General features: G+C 45.8%; 1 protein-coding gene and 1 long non-coding RNA gene across 7 annotated transcripts in view; one reads left to right on the forward strand and one right to left on the reverse strand.

Moving 5' to 3' along the window:
- Window positions 1-23285, forward strand: part of OSBP2 (oxysterol binding protein 2) — a 152474-nt gene that overhangs the window by 49043 nt on the left and 80146 nt on the right. The window contains exon 1 of one of the 6 annotated variants that reach the window (XM_081841798.1): window positions 9336-9444. The exons of 4 other annotated variants lie outside the window; for them this stretch is intronic. In XM_081841798.1, the coding sequence (XP_081697924.1) occupies window positions 9366-9444 (79 nt within the window). In that variant the 5' untranslated portion in view covers window positions 9336-9365. Of the gene's footprint in view, window positions 1-9335; window positions 9445-17651; window positions 17699-23285 lie in introns of those variants that run through there. One more of the 6 variants, XM_081841799.1, reaches the window with a different exon arrangement.
- Window positions 9275-17518, reverse strand: LOC309330510. The gene is made up of 2 exons (XR_014151459.1): window positions 17239-17518; window positions 9275-9425 (listed from the first exon to the last, which is right to left on the reverse strand). It is a non-coding gene; the product is annotated as an uncharacterized lncRNA (long non-coding RNA).

Below are 23285 nucleotides of genomic sequence, written 5' to 3' on the forward strand. Positions count from 1 at the left end.
GGAGCAAAGCTGGGGAGGGGAGGGGCGATGGGCTGCCGCGTGGGGGGCTGGGGTGGGGGCAAAGGAGGCTCCTGCTGCCCAAACCGAGACTTGCTTATCATGCCAGGTTATGTGGCAGCTTGGAAGCGGGTGGCGGCAACGAACGCTGGCTCTTTTACAGACAAGGCACTGGGAATTTTGATACTCCCTGCAGTGTGTGGGGGAGAATCACCTGTGTATTGTAACTTCTTGCTTCCAGAAAGCTGTCCTCTTGTTTAGATCAGGTTGCTTTAAACAAAAACAGAAACCCTCCGTGAATTTGTACGGCTCTGGATAAAACCCTGCCGGTTCCTCTGGGAGGGTTGGTGGAGCCCAGTATTGATTCTCTGTTAGTCAAAGAGAGAAGCACTGCAATACTGGCAGGGTACAGTTTTGCTGGTTGGAAGTGCTGTGTCAAAGCATCCTTCGGAGGGGAGGGGACGGGGCAGTTTCCCTAACACAGGCTTGTCCTCCTATAGCAGCGTTTCCCAACCTGTGGGCCATGACCCGCAAGCGGGTGGCAGGCACACGGGGAAGCCAAGGGAGGGGCCTGGCTTCTGACAGTGACACCCACCCTCCCCTGGTGATGCAGCACTTGGACCTGGGTAGCTTCAGGTGAGCCTCCTCTGGTCTGTCCGGAACAGTCAGGCATCACTCGGTCAGCATTGAGCTAAGATTTCAGCCACCCTAGGAATTTGCTTCACTTCCCTGTAGACGTGCATAGGCTGTAAATCTCTCTCGGTTAATTCAATGGGGCATTTTACCATAATGTTTTAACAGAAATGCTTAACTGTGTCTAACTGTTACTAAATTAGTAGTAATCAGAGTGAATGATTTAATAAGTTAATAATCATTAAAGGGGACGCTTTAATCACAATAATGTATTTTCTTTAGCCATGCTTAAAGTTAGCATTTAATTGATAGAGGGTATGATCCAGCCAGAATATATACACTTTCAGTTCCTATGGGTTCCAGTGGGAGGGTCGCATTACATCTGTTAGAGCTTTCCCATTGAAACCAATAGAATGTGCAGCCAGTTTAATTCAGAAGTAGCAGCGAGTTCCATAGGACTCACTCCCAGGTAAGCATGCTTGGGATAGCAGCCATAACATGTTTCACTTTGAGTGGATTGTGCCCATATCAGAACATGATTTACTAATTGCAAAAGCTCATCATTAGGAAATAACTGTGCACCTTGGTTTGACAATGTATCCCACTACAAGCTAGCTACTATGAAGTATATACAGATTTCTCTGTAGTAGCTCACTGTTTTCACTTCTGGGTGAGAAATATACAATACCTCCTCCCTACAATTGCCTCTGTTTGGTGCATCTTTTTCCACCAACAGATGGGGTTCATACATCGCCTTAAACAAAACTGTGAATAACTTTGTAGGTATAATTCTTTCAACAAATTCTGCATCGATAGGGACGTTGAGTAAAGAATTTTATGGGATGCCTCAAGGAATTGTTAACAAAAGAGGCAGAGTTGCAGTTAAAATGCACAAAACTGCTGCAGAAGATCCAACGTCCCAAATTCATATGACAGTAAATTGTCATAGCAAGGAAATTTGGGCTTCTGGGATCACCATACCAAAAAGTTTGGGAACCACCACTATGTAGGACCAAAAATAAAATGGTGGTGAGTCAGGCTGGTTGCCACAAATGAGCTTTTCAAGGTAAGATACTAGGCATCTTATTGTCTTTTATTTTTATTTCTTGGATTTATGATTTGATATTGAGGTGGCTGATTTGGAGGCTGAGAATTTAGTAAGAGCAGCAACGCACTTTATTATGTGTGACGTGGTTTTGAAGTAGAGAAATGATGCATCATGGCTTCGCTGGATTAGTATAGTCACAGTCTATTCAACTTCCTTAGCAGCCTTTAAAAAGAAAAAAAAAATAAGCTAATCAGATTGTTGTTATTAACTAAACAAACATTATATGGGGAAAATAAGAATGTTGTCATTTAAATATGTGCTGCTTTGGGAAACTGGACTTTAGATGAGCTACCGCACTAGACCAGTCGTTAGAGCATGAGCCTATTAATCTCAGGGTTGTGGGTTCAAGGTCCGCATTGGACGAAAAATTGCATTGTGGGGGTTGGACTAGATGATCCTTGTGCTCCCTTCCAACTCTTATGATTCTATGATTTCCATGCAATCCAGACTATTCCAGAGTGTGGGGGTTTGCTTTGTGAGAGCCCCAGTTAACTTATTCAGTAGCATTCAATTCCCTCTATCCCCCTCCACCCTCCAAATCTTCTTTGGCACTTTGTAGAACTTTAGAGGAAACAACTAGCACATTAAGTTTGACCTGGGAGATAAATCCAGTTCTAGTGCTTTGGAATTTGGTGCAAATAGAACCACTTTCAATTTTCCATCTTCTAGAGGAATATCAGGGGAGTGATAAACTCTTGTTGTCAAGAGCTAAGTGCAGATGGAAACAAAAATGAGTGGCTTGTGAGCTTAATATGCTGCTTCTGAAAACAGAAACGGACCGTCGGAGCAGGTTCTGAACAGCGTGTTTTGCCTGAATGAGATGACTAGTTGATGTGAAATATAGAATTCTTGTGTTGCTTTTGGAGGGCATTGATAGCCAAGGCCCGATTTCACTCACTTTTCAAGCCCTCTGAAGTCTCTAATTTTCCACGTTGTCGTTATGCATCGATCCACCTGAAGCACGGGTAGCTTTGGGGGATAATGACTGGAGTCTGAGGGCCCGAGTGTGGCAGCATTAAGATGCTTTCAGTGAACTGCATGTATGAAAATAAAGATTTCTTTGCTAATAGGTGCTTCCTGGCCTTCAGTGAAAACCTTTCATGAATGCGATCCAGTTTTCACATTCTGAATATTTGCAAGTCTGTAAATATCAGATGAAAATGAGATCGGGAGAGTTCAGGTTTTGAATGTTGTTGGGTTTTTTTTACAATCTTGAATAAGCAGCCTTTCAGAATTAGCACGGTTTCTGAAGTACAAACTTTGCTAATTCTGAAAGGGTGCTTGTTCAAGGTTGTAAAAACGTTTTAAATCTGAATTCTGTAAGATCTTATGTTTTCACTGAGAAGGTGAATGAGTCAAAATTACAGTATCGAGTTGAATGCATAAATGCACATTGGAGCAAGGTTATCAGTGGTTACTAGTCACAATGACTGTACTCTGCCTCTGAATACCAATTACTGGAAGCCACAGGAAGGAAGAGTGTTGCTGTTAGGTCAGAACCTGCTTGGGGTTTTCCCATGGACATGTGGTTGGCCACTTTGAGAATGGATACTGAACTTCGATTGGCCATAGGGCTGTTCTTAAGTTCAAAACATTTTATGAATGGGAATATATATGTAGAAAAAAAGGAAATAATCTCGTTAAGATTAAGATAGAGAAACACATCTAAGCAACACCATAACAGTTGGGGGGGGGGGCTCTTTTTATCATACGTGGGGGATGTGTTCAGTTGCAAACAGATACGGGAGTAAAATTGGAACTGCTGTAGAAAAGATGAGCTATATAATGCCGGATCCTTTGCTGCTTCTCCTGAATTATATAAAGAAATTACTTTTAAACTGATGCAGCATTAGCCATGTATGTGATTATAGTCACAAGGATTTGATACGTGAAGTTAAAGGAAAATACTCCCGAGAATGACAGAATGGGAAAGTGGAGCACGATGGCGTTGTTATGTTTAAATGAGCCAGCTATACAAGAGTGGAGGGAGGAAAATAGCGTTGTTATAGCTTCTTGGAAAATCAGGAATCGTTCCTAAGTCATTGGCAAATTGAAACATTCGCTTGTGCCCGATGGCGTGAACGCTTAAATCTTTGACTTGAAATAACTTGTTCCTTCGGTATGCTATGATCTATGGCTGCTTTCATTATTTCCATTATTCTTTGTAGTAATTCGCTCTGTCTTTTAAAAAAGAAAGATTGCTCTCGGGGCACAGTGAACGCTCCCGCACACACTCACACAAGTCATCTACCCCTCAAAAGAGTGTGTGATGATGACTCCTTCCCCTTCTCTCTCTCTCTCTCTCTCTCTCTCTCTCTCTCTCTCTCCCTCCCTCCCTCCCTCCCTCCCTCCCTCCCTCCCTCCCTCCCTCCCTCTCCTGCTTCTCCCCTTCTCTTCCCTCCCAGCCCTTCCATCCACTGCCCTGCCCTGAGCCGGCATACAGCTTCCGGGTCATGTGGCCAGCATGACTAAGCCGCTTCTAGCGAACCAGAGCAGCGCACGGAAGCACCGTTTACCTTGCCGCCGGAGCAGTACCTATTTATCTACTTGCACTTTGACATGCTTTCGAGCTAGGGGATTCGAACCGCCGACCTTCTGATCGGCAAATCCTAGGCTCAGTGGTTTAACCCACAGCGCCACCTGCGTCCCTTTTTTAAAAGCTTCCCTAAACAGGGCTGCCTTCAGATGTCTTCTGAAAGTCTGGTAGTTATTTTTCTCTTTGACATCTGGTGGGAGGGCGTTCCACAGGGCAGATGCCACTACCGAGAAGGCCCTTTGCCTGGTTCCCTGTAACTTGGCTTCTCACAGTGAGGGAACCGCCAGAAGGCACTGGACCTCAGTGTTCGGGCAGAACAATGGAGGCGGAGGCGGTTGCAAATCCCCCCTTCAACAATTAGATTAAGAAAAAAAGCTTCCATTGGTACCAATGGGATCTTCCTCCACCCCCTAAAGCTATAATAGGCATGTGGTGGACAGGGCCAAGGATGAGAGGCTGCTTGCTGGATTCAAGAGACACTGTGGGCTGCATCTGGCTCATAGACTCGTGATTCCTTACCCGAGTGTTTCCTCACCCCCTAATTTATAGATTGGGGTGAAGTTGGGGTAGACCCAACATAGAAAAGGTGAATCTGAAAGTTGGCGGTTCGAGCCCGTCCAGGGACAGTTGTGGCAGGATACTACCTTTTCCACCAGTCTCAAACTTTTTAATTGTTTGCTTTTGAATGTTGATGTCAGCTTTCTAGCCCTGTTCATTATTAGATGTGCAAGGAAGATCTAGTGCTCTGTGCATCTTTGTTGTCTGCAGTTAGATTAGCAGTTTCAAAGAGCAAGGCATGGGTGGTGGCGGCATCACTTCTGATCAACACCCCCGCCCCACACAAGGCCCACTTCACCAAATCTGGTGCCCTCCAAATGCTTGGGACTACATCAGAGGCAGAGGGCCTTATCGGTAGTGGCGCCCACCTTGTGAAATGCCCTCCCATCAGATGTTAAGGAGATGAGTAATTATATAACATTTAGGAAACATCTGAAGGCAGCCCTGTATAAGGAAGGTATTTTAGGCTTAATGTTTTATTATGTCTTTATATATGCTGGAAGCCACCCAGAGTGGCTGGGGCAACCAGTCAGATGGACAGGGTACAAGTAAATATCATCATCATCATCATCTCCCATCAGCCTCAGCTAGCTCAGCTGTGCCTGTTGGGGCTGATGGGGCTGTTAGTTGAGAACATCTGGAGTTCAGGCTTCCAGGCAGCATTAGAAGACTGGCTTCCATTCTTTAAATGCATTAGTAGCAGGAGGCTGGGACACAGCTGGGTTCTGGACTAGGTGGGCCATTGACCTTATCTGGCTCTTCTTATGTTCTATATAACAGTTCTCATTTCAGCGTACTGGTGCAAACTTGGAAATGTACGCTGTTTTCTTTCTATTGTATAATTAGAAGGGGTAGAATCATAGCGTTGGAAGGGACCTTGAGGATTATCTCGTGTCAGAACCCCCTGCAATGCAGGAATATGCAGCTGTACCTAATGGGGATCGAACCTGCAACCTTGGCGTTATCAGCACCACACTCTAAGCCAGGGGTCAGCAAACTTTTTCAGCAGGGGGCTGGACGATATTTTGAAAAAAATAATGAATGAATTCCTATGCCCCACAAATAACCCAGAGATGCATTTTAAATAAAAGCACACATTCTACTAATGCAAAAACACCAGGCAGGTCCCACAAATAACCCAGAAATGCATTTTAAATAAAAGGACACATTCTACTCATGTGAAAACATGCTGATTCCCAGCCCATCCGCGGGCCGGATTTAGAAGGCGATTGAGCTGGATCTGGCCCCCAGGCCTTAGTTTGCCTACCCATGGACTACCCAGGACTGTGGGCTTCTTTTATTGTTGTGGGTCCTTCCTGGCACTCTCCAATTCCTTTATTGGGGGTGGGGGAGAAGCGGGACATAAATAAAGTAAGGCTAAAAACACAGACCTTTCAGAACTCAGCATGAGCTCTTTTGCTGGTGCAACAGAATACAGAGGTTTGTGTCCCTGGGTTGTTGGCCAAGGGTGGGGTTGAAGAATGGAACAAAGAGGGTGGGTGGGAGGCAGCAAGCTGGGAGACAAGGCTGGCAGTCGAACGAGTATTGCACGAGGAAATCAATCTCCCTGCAAGGATCCAGGGTGTATTCAGGAGCTAATTATAAAGCTGTCAATATGCACATTTATTATTAATAACAACTAATAAAAGCCCAGCCAGATGGAGCTACAGACTTATTTCAGGCTTTTTCTGGTAATATTAATGGTAGGATCTTCCTATTTCTCATCCCTCAACCCCCAGATTTCTGCATGCAGATCTAAATAGAAACAAAAGATAAACTCTATGTAAAAGATGGTTTCAGCAGCTGGTGCAAGAGATTGCAGTAGTTTATATATCCCTGTGATGTTTCAGAATATGTCTGTCTATGGTTGCCCCTGCTCCTGGCTGCATCTGTGTTTCAATCTCTTTAGCCTTTGGTGCAACCTGAGATGTTTCTGCATCAAGTACCGCCTAATCTAATTTAGCTGGCATCCCACCTCCCACAGTCCATTTAAAGATTATTAGGCGGAATAAGTTGATTTCGTTTTCGTATTGCCTAGCAATACTTCTGGTGAATTCACAAGCTTGTCCTCTTCTTTGTGGATTTTCGGTCGGTCTTAATGGCTATATTGCCCTACCATGACTTTTGGATGCTTTTCTTAATAAACCAAGATAAGAGAGTTGGTCTGTGCATAACTTTAAGCCAAACTATGGTTGATTGGGAACGCAGTAGCAAGAGGGTTCCTGGAGAGGCGGTGCTGGCTGTTTCCTGCTTTCTCTGGTCCTTGTATTGGTTCAGCTTAATATGTTGTCTGAATCTGAGCTTATGGTTTGTCTGGAGCAGAATCTCCTCTCCGGGAGCCCACAAATGCTTGAGCATTGGTGCTAAGCCATAGTTTATGGATGAGACAGCTGAACAACTGGCCATTTTGTTTCTGACCACAGGGACACTGCCTCCTCCTGTTGGCTGTTAAGGGAAGTGTATTTTAACTACTGTTTGGAAAGACGGGGCACTCAACAAGCCTTGTAGTCTGTTTGAAGCCACTTATCCCAAGAGATCATGGCCACTGGTCCCATCACCTCCTGGCAAATAGAAGGGGAGGCAGTGAGAGATTTTACTTTCTTGGGCTCCATGATCACCGCAGATGGTGACAGCAGCCACGAAATTAAAAAACGCCTGCTTCTTGGGAGAAAAGCAATGACAAACCTAGACAGCATCTTAAAAAGCAGAGACATCACCTTGCCAAAAAAGGTCTGTATAGTTAAAGCTATGGTTTTCCCAGTAGTGATGTATGGAAGTGAGATCTGGACCATAAAGAAGGCTGATCGCTGAAGAATTGATGCTTTTGAATTATGGTCTGGAGGAGACTCTTGAGAGTCCCATGGACTGCAAGAAGATCAAACCTATCCATTCTGAAGGAAATCAGCCCTGAGTGCTCACTGGAACGACAGATCCTGAAGCTGAGACTGCAATACTTTGGCCACCTCATGAGATGAGAAGACTCCCTGGAAAAGACCCTGATGCTGGGAAAGATGGAGGGCACAAGGAGAAGGGGGCGACAGAGGATGAGATGGTTAGACAGTGTTCTCAAAGCTACAAACATGAGTCTGACCAAACTGCGGGAGGCAGTGGAAGACAGGAGTGCCTGGCGTGCTCTGGTCCAGGGGGTCACAAAGAGTCGGGCACGACTAAACGACTAATCAACAACATCCCAAGAGATGCTACAGACTGAGCTATGTATGTAAACCTAGTTTCAGTGTGACTGCTCTGAGTAGGACTAGCATTGGCTACAACCTATACCACCCACTAGTTCAGTATTGTTTACACTGACTGGCAGCAGTCCTCCAGTGTTTCAGACAAGGAATCTCTTCCTAGGGGATCAACTCTGGGGTCTTCTGCATGCAAAGCAGTTGCTCTGTCACTAAGCTGCAACCGCTCCCCGGAACGCGAATGTGTGCTGTTAGTCTATACATTTTCTTCTTACTCTGAGCTCCGAATCTTTACTTTGTGGTCCGACAGACTTTAGGATGTCCCCCTAAAGGTTACAAGGACTGGGAATAATAAAATAAAATGCTTGTAGGCATTTATAGGTGGTTTCCCCATTCCCCCCCTCATCTCTCCCAACTCCTATTCAGCAGCAAATACCCTTTCCATAGTGAGGTTACTGTAGCTCACACCTAACAGGAATTTATCCAGCATTTTCTCTCTCGCTCTTGTCAAATTCCTTCTGTGGGGTAGAGTGTGGGGTGGGGAAGCTGCATATTCAGTTTGGGGGAAAGCCCAGATTTCTCCTCCAGTAGAGGGGTGAGAAACCTTTCCCTTTGGGTATGGAATTTATTTTGGGGGCGAATACAGAATTGCTCATTTTCTGAATGTAGTTTTTGGGTCATTTTTCATTTAACAGAATGATGTAGAAATCACTCTTCCAGGCTCTGTGTGTGTGTGTGTGTGTGTGTGTGTGTGTGTGTGTGTGTGTGTGTTTTTAAGCTCTGATGCATATTCCAGCAAACGTCCTAAAAACAACCTCTAGCGAGGATTTAAAGGGACAGGGCTCTTTCCCAATTACCTTCCCAGATCGCCTTTGTCAGCTTCCTGTGGTCCATGTGACTTTGCAAAGCGCATGTTCCATAAAGGGGAAGCAGCAAGCCGGCAATGCAGCCTATGCGTTTCATATGCGGCTCTCTCCTTTCCCTGTTCCATTCCCCTTTTACTTTCCAAGAGAACTCCTGTCTCCCCAGCAGGGATGGAGTTAAGCCTTGCCTTATTGCTCCCAAAGAGAGGCTGTGGTGCATTGTGGTATAATGAGGCAGCTTTCATGGTTGCCGGGAGATCCATGGGGCTAAACTATATGGAGAGAGAGGGATAGCATGTGGCCAGAATCTGTAATGTGGGATGTGCTTTCTCTGAGAGCGGTGATGCATCAGGCCACCATCTCCCTGCTGAATCAGGATGTTTCTTAAATATTAGTGTCTTCCATTTTTATTTTTTATTTTATAAACAACCTCAGGCAATGCCCTGAGCTGGAGCTTCCGCCAGACCCCTCTGACGGCGGGAATGAAGGGGAGGGGCTGCTGGGAGTCAGGATCCGTCCGCTCCTTCTGCAACTCGGGCTGCCTGAATAAAATTAAGAAGGGTTAGTTGGCCTTCTCTGGACTTCTCCCCCCATCACCACCCCCTTTCCAGAGGCCTTCGGTTATCTATGGGCCCTTCCGGCTTCCACTAACTGGTATATTTCACTGCATGATCAATTCATGGGGATGTTTGTGTACTTTAAAAAGAAAAGGGAAAAAAGTGTTGTGCCTTATTGTGGGGGTCGGGGGGGGGGGAGGTTGCCTTGCAGCTGGGAAAAGCATGTTAATTTCATGCGGAATGAAAGGGAGCAAGAGCAATAGACCATCAACTATGTCTGCACAGAGAATTCTTCTCTTGGCAGCCGTGAAGAGTGTGAAATTGTCATGGATCAGAGTGGGGGAAATCCACACTTTTCATAAACGTGGAGAATGTGGCTTACTTTGTTTCTCTTTTGACTAACATCCTATTTATAAGTACAGTGGTACCTCAGGTTACATACGCTTCAGGTTACATACGCTTCAGGTTACAGACTCCACTAACCCAGAAATAGTGCTTCAGGTTAAGAACTTTGCTTCAGGATAAGAACAGAAATCATGCTCCGGCAGCGTGGCAGCAGCAGGAGGCCCCATTAGCTAAAGTGGTGCTTCAGGTTAAGAACAGTTTCATGTTAAGAACGGACCTCCGGAAAGAATTAAGTACTTAACCTGAGGTACCACTGTACAACACTGTAGTCCCCACCCCCACCCCCGTCCCCAACTTATCTCTGTGTACCAAACTTAACTCCTAACACTTCCGATCACCTGCCCCTTTGCCTGTTTTAACTGGCACGAGGTGGTGAGTTCTTGAAGAACTGGCTCTTGCATAACTCTAGCATGCTCTGAATTCACCTGGAAGGTGAAAAAACATTTCCCAAAGCGCAAAATATGTGGGCGGTGGCATTTAAATGTGAAAAGTGGTATTTTGAGGTTTTTGTAGCAAAGTATATACCTTGAAGCAAACATATGGGAAAGGTTCTGTCTCTGAAGAAGTGGTCTCTGCTCCCTTCCTTATCTTTGCCTTCAGGAACCTGGTACCTTTCAGATGTTTTGGACTACAACTCCCATCAGTACGAATTGGCAGGGGGTGATGGGAGTTGTAGTTGCCAATATCTGGAGGGGGCCTCAGCTTGGCAAAGTCTTCCTTATATGATAGAATAATGCTTAGTGTTGATGGGGTGCTTGACACAGCGCTCTATGGCATTGCATGTGGAATACTTTTGGTGGGTTACAGCTGCCTCATGGCAGTACAGTGGTACCTTGGGTTAAGAACTTAATTCGTTCTGGAGGTCCGTTCTTAACCTGAAACTGTTCTTAACCTGAAGCACCACTTTAGCTAATGGGGCCTCCCGCTGCTGCTGCGCCGCCGTGCGATTTCTGTTCTCATCCTGAAGCAAAGTTCTTAACCCGAGGTACTATTTCTGGGTTAGCGGAGTCTGTAACCTGAAGCGTATGTAACCCGAGGTACCACTGTACTTGAACATTGCAGAGGAATCCAAGTTTGTTCTACTGCTTTCCCAAGAGGAAGGATGTGAATGACCTATCCTGGATTTTACACCTGCACAAACTTTTGTGCAAGTGTTTGTGGAATGTCTCCTTCCTTCTACTTCCCGGCTATTTGGATCTAATCCACCCTCTTCGCAATAATTGTATTAGCATTATAAATCAGGTCAGTACTATTATTGACCTATTTCTGAAGTGGGCCAAGTACCAAGATATAGTGCCTTGCCTGAGGGCAAATAATGGCCTGGTTTGGACATCATGATAAGCTGTAGTTTAGTATGGACTGCCATTCTCCATATGAACCAGCCCAGACCCTGCTGTTTTTATTACCACTGGCTCTTCTCTGTGTGGCCCACCTATGGGAAGTGTGGAGGATGGCTGCATGAGAATGCTCCTTTTCAGTGGTGGCCCTCACCTGAAATGCTCTTCCCACCTGGCCCCATCCTTGTCAGTCTTTAATCACTAAAGGTAAAGGTAAAGGGACCCCTGACCATTAGGTCCAGTCGTGACCGACTCTGGGGTGGCGGCGCTCATCTCGCTTTATTGGCCGAGGGAGCCGGCGTACAGCTTCCAGGTCATGTGGCCAGCATGACTAAGCCGCTTCTGGTGAACCAGAGCAGCGCACGGAAACGCCGTTTACCTCCCCGCTGCAGCGGTCCCTATTTATCTACTTGCACTTTGATGTGCTTTTGAACTGCTAGGTTGGCAGGAGCAGAGACCGAGCAACGGGAGCTCACCCCATCGCAGGGATTCGAACCGCCGACCTTCTGATCGGCAAGCCCTAGGCTCTGTGGTTTAACCCACAGCACCACCCACGTCCCCTCTTTAATCACTAGACTAAAGCTATTTTGTTTCCCCAGGCCTTTGCTTAATTAGATTGCATCCTGTGGTGGTCTCATCCTTTAGTGGCATGGGTAGGACTTGTCCTTATGAATATGTTGCTGGATGAGTATTTAATGCATCTGCAGTGTTCATTTTTTCATGGTTTTAATTGCTATTATCTGTTGTATTTGCTCTTGCTAAGTTGCTTTGAGGTTTCTTTTCCTTGTGTAAAGCGATTGATAAATGTAATTGATATTAATAGCAATCATTCAACTGTGGCTTAACGTGACCAAACAGAATGTGTGAACTAGGTTTAACCCTTGTTTTCTAATCGTGGTTTGCTTGGAGAGAAGCAAAAGCCACGAATGCCAGTTCCCACATAATGCAAAGCAGGCTTCCTGTTTGATTTCTTCTCCAACATGTCAAAGAAAAGAAAAAGTGGGGTGCAGCAGGGACAGATGAGCAGTGAGCACCAAAACACGCTGCTTGTTCATGTTAACTGTGACATCTGAACCCAGCCAGTGAGTTTGTTGTGACATTTAATTTTGCACTGGGACTTCTGATTGACAGTTGCAGTCTTTTAGCCACTATTACCAGTTAGGCCCCTAAATTATAGGCAATTGCACTTAGGCTGTTTCCAATAATTGGAGGGCTGAGAGATTCCCTTTACCTTATTGCTATTAAAAATGGGACAACCCCACTCTTTCTTTAATCATTAAAGGTTTTAAAGGTTTTAAAATTTGAATAAATGTTTATGTATCTGTAAGCTTTGCATGCTGATGATGGACGTTTGGAGAGTGTGATACCCTTTCCATTTTATTCAGTACATTGCTGTTGTGTGCAGTTCAAATTGAAATAGGAAGTGTGTAGGGTCCACTGGCACATACATGTACAGTGGTGGCTGCTGCCAATTGGGACTGGTTGGGTGGTAGGCAGGGAGCCCAGCAGTAGGTGGCGCCAGAGACAATGACAGGCAGTGGCAACTGATTCCAGTTTTGCCCCCATCCTCTTCCCTACAAGGGCAGCATTGAGACTAAGGAAGAAGAAGCTGGTGGCCAGTGCCATCCCCTGGACTGATTGTGAGAACATAAGGAGCTGACTTATACAGACTAGCTCAGGATTATCTACAATGACTAGCAGTGGCTCTCTAGGATTTTTTCCCAGACCTACCTGCAGTTGCCAAGGATTGAACCTGGCACCTTCTGCATGCAAAGCAGATACATGAGGGCTGGCTACAGGCAGACTGAGGTTGGTGGAACAGTGCCCTAATGGACCAGCCTCCCCTGTAAATGTGTTTTTCTCCGACCTGCAGAATTCCCGGCCCTCTTAAGCAGCTCAGCAACATGCTCAAATATGCTGTTTTCTCTGAATGGCAATGTTGAAAGGCTGCAGATGGCAGTCTCTGTCTGGAGAGGCCTCCACCCTATTCCATCCCCATACATTTCTCATGTAAGGAGGAGGTAATGCATCTTCTATCTTGGTGCCTGCTCCAACTACTGAAAAGCAAAGTTCACATTTTGCTTTGAGAATTCCCCCCCCCCCCCGGCTTAATGGACTAAAACTCATATGATTTTAATGAATGGGCTGAGAGCAGCAGTAGTTCATCCGGCCAAAGTTTAAACAATTGATTTTGTATTTTTCCTCTACGAGCAACGCAGCTTGGATTTCTTTTGCATCTGCAGAAGGTTCTGGCCCACAAATGCCTGGGCTGAAATAACAGTGTCAGCTGCTCAGATGCTGCAATGGACCAACATGGACACCTTTTGGGGGATCTATTATTTATTTGTTTCATAAAATTTATACACTGCTTGAATGTTTAAACAGCAACAACAACACCACAAAGCAGTGCACAGCAAAATTATCAGTAGGAAAACTTAGCAAGAATAATTTAAGACTTTTGAAAAGTTAAAATAACAATAGGCTAAAAATGGATTAAGGCTTTCATCAAGTTCCGAAACATCTGGGTAGGCTTATCTAAACAAAAAATCTTTTTAGCAGGTGCTTAAAAACGTACAGTGATGGAAACTGCCTTCCATCCTAGGGTTCAGCTGGCTTGATCATTTTCCACTCTTGGTGATGTGGTGGCCAGGTGCTATTTTTATCCCACCATTACATAATTGTGCATATACACACATACATGCAATCTGTGCATTATATAATTAGAACTTACTCTTGCTTTTTTTTTTTGGTCATGCATAAAAGAGGATATTGCTCTCAGATAGTCTAATGGGTTTAATTTTCAGCCATGTTTAAAATGTTGAATGTGTAGTTAGACCATAATAATAATAATAATAATTTTATTTATATCCCGCTCTCCCCAGCCAAAGCCGGGCTCAGAGCGGCTAACAACAGTAAAAATAGCACAATTTACGTAAAATCACAGTCAATTAATTAAAATACATTCTAAAATCAATTCAGAATCAAATTAATGGCAACCATTGGGCTAGAGTTCCATGAGGATTACAGGAGGAGGGGGTCAGACTGTGCCTTGGCCAAAGGCCTGGGGGAACAGCTCTGTCTTGCAGGCCCTGCGGAAAGATGTCAAGTCCCGCAGGGCCCTAGTCTCTTGTGACAGAGCGTTCCACCAGATCGGGGCCACGGCCGAAAAAGCCCTGGCTCTGGTTGAGGCCAGCCTGACATCCCTGTGGCCCAGGATCTCCAAGATGTTTTTATTTGAAGACCATAGAGGCGTGGAAGCTCAGACCTCAAGGTGTTTGAGGTTTTCCCGGAGGCATTTGGTTGGCCCATGTGGGAAAGAGAATACAGAATAGGTTGTAGGCGCTTTAAAGATTGCAGGCTGCTCTCCCAAGGTGGTGGAGCCAATAGAGGGCAAGACCCTAGCAGTGTTCTTAAGATTTCGGGCAATGCTGGTTCTGTCCTACCTTGTGTGATACATCTTGTGCCCAGGCCTGCCCTGGCCAGACTGGAAATGTCTTCTTCTCCCCCTGAAGACCCCACACAATAAGTGGAAGCTCTGTGGCGCCAGAGGTCAGCAGATGGCTATACTCTTGCGGCCTCCAACAGCAAAGACCTAGGGGTTTGGGATTGCAATCTCACCCAGCATTAGAGGGAGCAACTCATTTCTATCATCATCACTGCTGGTCTGTCTCCGGAGATGATGGAGGAGTGAGACTTTGGGGGTGAGATCAAGCTGTTGGAAGGTTGCAGCGCCAGCTATGGCTGCAGAGATAGATGCGGAAGAGACATGTTTTGTTGCAGCTGGGGCAGACGAAGGTGTCCGGTCGTGTTGCTGCAGATGCACCACAGCGTTTCTTCTCTCTGCTGTCCTCCCAGCGGTCATTTCTCCTCTGGTCACTGCCATGGATGTACAACTTGTCTGCAGCCTCCAGGCACAGTGGTCGCCTGCAAGGGATGTCCACATGGCAGGGGGTGTGTGATGTTGCCATTATTATTATTATTATTATTATTATTATTATTATTAGGCTGCAACCAACCTACTCAAAGTAGATCCATGGACCTAAATGAGTCATGTCCATTAATTTCAAATGGTCTGCTCTTGAGTCTGTCTAATGTTAGATACAACCCATTTTATCTCAGTGTGATTATGTCAAGAAGGTCAAATGCGTTGCAACTGAAAACCAGCCTGCCTGCTTAAAGGTAAATGGACCCCTGACCATTAGGTCCAGTCGTGGCCAACTCTGGGGTTGCGGCGCTCATCTCACTTTATTGGCTGAGGGAGCCGGCGTACATGTGGTCATGTGGCCAGCATGACTAAGCCGCTTCTGGCGAACCACAGCGGCGCACGGAAACGCCGTTTACCTCCCCGCTGGAGCGGTACCTATTCATCTACTTGCACTTTGACGTGCTTTCAAACTGCTAGTTTGGCAGGAGCAGGGACCAAGCAATGGGAGCTCACCCCGTCGTGGGGATTCGAACCACCAACCTTCTGATTGGCAAGTCCTAGGCTCTGTGGTTTAACCCACAGCGCCACCCGCGTCCCGCCTGCCTGCTTGCCTTCCCACAAATTCCAGACTCCTTTCCTCCCTGCTGTACTTGCATGATCATTTAGGAAAGTTTTGGCAGGGAGTTTTAGAACAACTCCCAAGAGCAGTGAACTGAAGGAAGCCTGTATGATCTTTTTCTGTGTTGTTTTTAAACGGCTGAAATAGCTTGATGCTCAACAAAAGAGTTCAAGCTTGTTACCAGGGCCCCGTCCTCCCCGCGTCTCCTCTTTCTCCTGGCCCCCTGGGAAAAGTGTGAAAGGGGGGTCAGTCTGTTCTTGCATCCTTCTCTTCCTGTGAGATGGTGAAACCCTAGAACGTCCTGAGGGTGGAAAATGTATTTAAATAATGATTAAAAATTTATTTTCGGTGACACGTTTAGAAAAGCTTGAGAAAGAGAGAGAGAGAGAGAGAGAGAGAGAGAGAGAGAGAGAGAGAGAGATAGATCGCCTTTATCTGCCTACTGGGAAATTATATCCGTGGGGGAGCTTGCAAGTGAGCTGAGCTGTGCCCCAGTTAGTGAGAAGGACCTGACTCCAAATGACGTCCTGGCACTGGTGTTGCTTACAGGCCTCGGGGCTCCTGTTCTGCCTCGCCAGCATTATTTATCCCCCAGACACAGAAGTTGCACAGGGCTTGTGCAAAGCAACTGTGTTTTGCCCTGTGGTGGTTTAATTGGGAAAGAGGCTGCTACATTGAGAAGTAGCTAAATGGGCTTACCTCCCAGCAGTCAGTACAGGTTGCAGTGTGTGTTTAAACTGATGTTCAGGTTGCCTGTGCTGTGTCTTATCTGCTCCAGCATTCTGCTTCCAGCAGAGGGCAGCCCAATGCCCTGGGAAGCTCAGAAGCATTGGTCCATTCTGTCCACTGTCAGAGAGGCAGTATATGTGTGTGTGTGTGTGTGTGTGTGAGAGAGAGAGAGAGAGAGAGAGAGAGAGAGAGAACACACTTTTTTCTGGGAGTATGCAAGGGTACGCATAGCCCTAAACTTTTTGTGAATCTAAGTTTGGCCTCATTGAGGGGCAGCATTTCAATATGAGTAGTGTGTGTGTGTGTGTGTGTGTGTGTGTGTGTGTGTGTGTGTGTGTGTATTTCTGATGATACACAGAGTAGCTTACAGCTAGGAAGCTAAATAACGACAGTGGTTCCTCGGGTTACAGATGCTTCGGGTTACAGACTCCGCTAATCCAGAAATAGTACCTCGGGTTAAGAACTTTGCTTCAGGATGAGAACAGAAATTGTGTGGCAGCGGCACAGCAGCAGAGGGAGGCCCCATTAGCTAAAGTACCTTAGGTTAAGAATGGACCTACAGAACAAATTAAGTTCTTAACCCAAGGTACCACTGTATTCTGGGTGATTGATAACTTCTTTGTAAAGACTATACAATGTCCAGACTCTTTATATTCAAAAAGAACTTTGCTTTCATAAACATATAACTGAGAAGAATATATTTACAATCTAGCTGCTGCACAGATTTCTCAATTATTTAACTAACTAACTAACTAACTAACTAACTAACTAACCACCCTATACCTGCAGGTCTTAGGGCAGTTCACAGGATATTAATGTTTAGGGATCTTCCTCTGTTTTACTTCAGATGGATCACACTGACACCACACCGTACTCAGCAGTATCTTGAGAAGCCTCTCTCAGCAGCCATTCCCCCTCATACAGAGTAAGCGAGCGAGCAGAAAACAGTTAAAAACAACAGTTACTGGAATAACAGTCACAACAGAATGGAATGTGACTCTCTCATGTGACTCACAGTCAGCCAATCACATGACAGCTAGTGCCAAAGGATAAACCCCATGCTAAAAATACACAAAACAAAATAAAAAAATTCCTTCCAGTAGCACCTTAAAGACCAACTGAGTTAGTTCTAGGTATGAGCTTTCGTGTGCATGCACACTTCTTCAGAATAAAAATACACAGTAATCCAACATAAGTAAACATTCCCATTTCTGGAAATTAAACCATTATCCTTAACATTCAGGTAACGTATCAGTTGCTGAGAATTGCAGGTGGACAGAGTGCTGTTGCGATCAGCCTGAGGAGAGTTCTGAGGGCCAGATGAAGATGTCTAGAGGGCCATATTTCTCCCCTAGTCCTGAGGCTCTCCACCCCTGAAATGCAACCTCATAATCAGAAACAGGCTGTTCTGTCCAGTTTCACTTCATGGTTGCTAAGCCCAAGACCACACTGTTGGCTATTTGCAGTATGGTAGCGCTGCAAAGAGCTTGCTGGGGAGACCATGCATTAAAAAGGGACTCAAAAATAACTTAAACAAGGTTTTAATAACAAAAACAAAAACTCCTTATACACTAAATACATCAACAACAAACCAGACCCAACCACCAACCCTTCCCCCAGGATAATGGGAAAGCTAGGTGCTGCTCCTTATATACTCTACCCAATTGCTGACACAGCTTAATCAATACAACTCAGCAGCACCTGCTATGTTTCACAGCTGTAAAGCTGGGTCTCGTTATTTTGCTCTGGCCCTTTAAAGACATACACATCGAGTGGAACAATGATGAACCTTTACATTTAAAGAAACCATTCAACACACACATGCATCTCTGGGAGGGTGCCCCACCTGTTTTTGAAAACCGCTCTCATCCAGATATATAAATAATTTTCTGTACAGGAGAGAATGAGTCTCTTCCTTTGTTTTTCTAACAATGCGCTTGGCTTGGTTTATATTTGGGCCTCATTATGTTTCCTGCTGATTTCTCTGGCTGTTCTCTGGGTCAGCTTTGTAGCTATTGAGTTCCTGATGTTGGCTTTTCTCTTTGACGTGTTACCTGAGCTGCCTGTGACCTTTCCTTTATTGTGGAGAGAATTGCAGCTTGTTCATGGAGTTGGGACAATGAAGCCAGAATTTGCAGTTGGAAGCTATTCTTCCCACCTATTCTTGCTGAAGGGCTAATAATTTTGTGACAGAAAGGCTATATTTGTGACTGCACTGCCAGATATATGAGCAGTAGTCTAGTGGCCAATCCAGAAGTGCAGGGTCCCTACATGATAGTCACAGCTGTGACCCTTCTAAGATTATACAGCTTTCAAAGATTATACAATAATAATAATATTAATTCAGGATACATTGCATTGATGAATGCCGATCTCCATGTGTTGTCTTTTGGCCAGATCTATTATTTTTTGTGCATGTAGATAGGCAAATGATTGCAAGTGCTTCAATATAATCTTTTGGAGTGACTTAAGTTGTGTTTTCTTTGAAGTTCCATTGTACATAGCCAAACATGCGTGCCCTTCTCGTGAAACTGAAGCACCTGGTATTTTCACTGTTCCTAAATGCTTAGCTTTGGAGCATACAGAACAGCTCCGTCTTGGTGTTCTTCCCATGTTCCTTCTCCAGAAGGACCCTATGAGCCCATCCTCAGTGGCTGGCTCACTTTCTTTCTCTCTGATTGGGCAGCTTTAGGACACTAGAGACAGGGATCCTGATGGAACCTTGCTGCAGAAATAGCAGCAGGTCTTAGGACACCCCACCCTGCAACCCACAGCTGTATATGAGCCCCCACCCTTCGGTTGATCTTTGCCAGGCATAGGCAAACTCGGCGCTCCAGATGTTTTGGGACTACAACTTCCATCATCCCTGACCACTGGTCCTGTTAGCTAGCGGTGATGGGAGTTGTGGTCCCAAAACATCTGGAGGGCCGAGCTTGCCTATGCCTGATCTTTGCAATCTAATGTGTATGGTCCACACAGTCTCTGTAAAAGGTAAAGGGACCCCTGACCATTAGGTCCAGTCGTGGCCGACTCTGGGGTTGCGGCGCTCATCTCGCTTTATTGGCTGAGGGAGCCAATAAGCTGATGACTAAGCTGCTTCTGGTGAACCAGAGCATCGCACGGAAACGCCGTTTACCTCCCCGCCGCAGCGGTACCTATTTATCTACTCACACTTTGATGTGCTTTCAAACCGCTAGGTTGGCAGGAGCTGGGACCAAGCAACGGGAGCTCACCCTGTCGTGGGGATTTGAACCGCCAACCTTCTGATCGGCAAGCCCTAGGCTCTGTGGTTTAACCCACAGTGCCACCCGCGTCCCACACACAGTCTCTGTATTAGGGGCTTAGATCAGCCTTCTCCAATCCAGGCAGGGAACACTTATTTGGGCAACTGGATAGCTCAGTTGGCTAGAGCATGCTGCTGATAACACCAAGGTTGCAGATTCGATCCCCAAAAGGGGACAGCTACATATTCCTCTGGGTCTCTTCCAGCTCAGTGATTCTATTCTATTAACCCGGTGACCTCCATATCTTTGGGGCTGAAACTCCCATCAGCACCAGCCAGCCAGGAGCCCATTGCTTCTGTGAGGGTTCTGCTGAAAGCAGCAGCCAGTGGGAAATTTTGAAGCTGGACAGGTGAAAAACATGGACTCGTTTCCCCAAGAATCCTGCTTTCAGCAAAGCCATGACATTGAGGGACCAGCTGGCTGGGCCATCCATCCCTCTGCAGGAGTCCCATCCATTCTGTGCTCAAGCTGCCCCTGGCCATTCTGCTGAGCTATCCAGGTTGATGAAAACTGGCTTGGATTGGAAGGAAGGAATAACATGGGCTGAAGGAATGGAGCTTGATGTGGGCAAGAGATATGGGCAGCCCCTCGTTAGCCCCTGCATAGAAATTAAGATTTAGGGCAGGGGTTGGTGGCCGGATGACACACCTGGTGCCTGTGTGGATGAGGCTGGTTGCCAGAGGCTGCTTGTTACTCAAAGTAGGTCTTGCTAGGCTACTTAAGAGAAGAGTCCTGCATTTCTTTTTTTTATATATAAGTTTTTTATTAGGAATTTAAACAAAACGTATTATCTTAAATCATATAATCTTTAATTCTCCCCCATTTCCCCCTCCCCCTCCCTCCCATAAAACAACCCCCCTCCCCACCCCCCATCCTGACTTCCCTCAGTTCCAATCTCTGGTTTCTCTATGAATGCTATTCTCTGCATGTTACAAATTTGTATAGATCCTTAATATATCTAACTGGTTATTATCAATGAAAAGTTTGTGAGTGTTTATTCAAAACCTGCCAAGGAGTCCAATTCACTTTGCTGCATCTTTAAGTATTTTGTAAAAGGTTCCCATTCATCTTTAAAGTCACAGTTGTCCTTGTCCCGTAATTTGTGTGTCAATTTTGCCAATTCTGCATAGTCCGTCAGTTTCTCTTGCCATACTTCTTTAGTCGGAGTCTCCTCAGTCTTCCATCCTTGTGCTATTAAGACTCTCGCCGCTGTTGTGACGTACATAAAGATGTTTTTTCCACTTCTTTGCCAGTAGAGTCCTGCATTTCAGCCTTCTCAGAAAGGAATGTATTGAAATTTTTGGCTTTACTTGGGGTGGGGGAGAGAGACGGATTGCGGACTGCCTTCTGGGACCTTGCTTGGATCTGCTGGACTTGACACTCTGGTTGGGCTTGGAGCGAAGCCACCCACTGTGGCAGGAAAGGCTCAGGACAACTCAGATGATGACAGCAGCACCACCACGTCTGAGCAGATCCTCCTCCTGCCCTGCCTTGCAGAGGAGTTGGTTCTGAAAGGAGAAGGACCAAGCTAGTGGAGGTAGGGAAAGATTTTGCCTTCTGCATCGCCTTTTCCTCACGGGGCCATTGGTTCTGATGGCCTCTGTGAAGGTGCTGGTGAAAACAGCAGCGAGTGGGGACAGTGAAGCAGTCCACCCCCCCAAAAAAAAAAAAACAAAATGGGAGTCATTTTGGACACACAGCTGTGCAGGTTAATTCTGTGTCCAGGGTGGCTGTCTACCAGCTCCATCTGGTACGCAGGCTAAGACTCTACCTGCCTGCAGACTGTCTCGCCAGAGTGGTGCATGCTCTAGTTATCTCCCGCTTGGACTACTGCAATGTGCTCTATGTGGGGCTACCTTTGAAGGTGACCCGGAAACTGCAATTAATCCAGAATGCGGCAGCTAGACTGGTGACTGGGACTGACCATATAACACCGGTCTTAAAAGACCTACATTGGCTCCCAGTACGTTTCCGAGCACAATTCAAAGTGTTGTGCTGACCTTTAAAGCCCTAAACGACCTCCGTCCTGTATACCTGAAGGAGCGTCTGCACCCCCATCGTTCAGCCCGGACACTGAGATCCAGCACCGAGAGCCTTCTGGCGGTTCCCTCATTGCGAGAAGTGAGGTTACAGGGAACCAGACAGAGGGCCTTCTCGGTGGTGGTGCCCGCCCTGTGGAACACCCTCCCTTTAGATGTGAAGGAAATAAGCAGCTAATCTATCTTTAAAAGACATCTGAAGGCAGCCCTGTTTAGGGAATATTTTAATATTTAATGCTGTACTGTTTTTAACATTTGATTGGGAGCCGCCCAGAGTGGCTGGGGAAACTCAGCCAGATGGGCGGGGTATAAATAAATTATTATTATTATTATTATTATTATTATTATTATTAATATTATTATTATTTTAAAAAAACCCACAGACTCGTTTCCCTACGGACCATGCTTTTCAGTGCACAAGCAAGGACAGCGATGAGCCATCTGGCTGGGCTGTGCATCTCCCGCTAGGGCTAGGGTCCCATCTGTGCCGTGGTCAGGCTAGCCTTGCCCTCCCCTTTCGGCTGAGCTGACCGCATCCTTTCCCCATTTCTGCTGTGCTCAGAAGTGCTGACTTTTTAGAGCCGTCTCTCACCAGCCATGAGAAATCGCTCTTTATTTTCGCGTGCAATCTATTTGTGCCAAATGTTATAGGTATGCATTAACTCTGAAAGCGGGTGCTTGTGGTAGGGGGAGAAGAGTGGGGTGTCTTCTGCTTGCAATGTTGTAACGGCGAAGAAATTGTTTAATTTTGCCGTCGCCAATTTGCGTTCCACGTTGTCGGTTTCATTAAATTGCAAATTTTGAGAAGCTGAAAGAATTTCCTACCTCTGCCTTTTATTTGTGGTTTCTATTAAAAACAAGGCAGCTGTCTCAAATATATAAACTAGAAGGCCATTAAATATGAATGAGGCTTTCTGTTTAATATTCATAGCTATTAAAACGAAGTGAAAAACAATTGAGAGTCCCCCCCCCCATTAGAAAAATGACTAATGTTCCTCCTTTACAGACAAGCGGGAGACGAAAGGGATGTGGGTGAGGACAGAATGAAAGAGATTAAGTTTCTTTGTGGGACAGGAGCCGGGTTAGCATTCCACACTGGAGGCGTGCAGATACGGCAACATATATTAATAGCTGTCATTTTGCATTCTGTTGCAATTCCTGTGGGCTACGTGGCGGAGGCAGAATATTGACTGAAACGCATTGATCTATTGGGTATGTAGGAGATCGTCTTACCACACGTACGAACGCTTGACGGTTTTGATCGGCAGAGCTGGCACTGTTTTAGGTGCCGCACAATAACCTGCTCTGCATTTGTGAGAACTCAAATCTTTTAGCGTGGCAGCAACGGCACTCTGGTACTCGCTGCCTTTTGACATCAGGCAGGTGCCTACGCTGTGCTTATTTTGCCAATGAACATAAAGTGTTGGTATCTTGATGAATGTGCGGGGTGGGTGGGGGTTCAAAGTGAAGATATTAATTAAACACTGGGGATGAATTTATATTGTTT

The sequence above is a fragment of the Podarcis erhardii genome (genome assembly GCF_964252035.2).
Source record: "Podarcis erhardii genome assembly, chromosome: 15".
Taxonomy (NCBI): domain Eukaryota; kingdom Metazoa; phylum Chordata; class Lepidosauria; order Squamata; family Lacertidae; genus Podarcis; species Podarcis erhardii.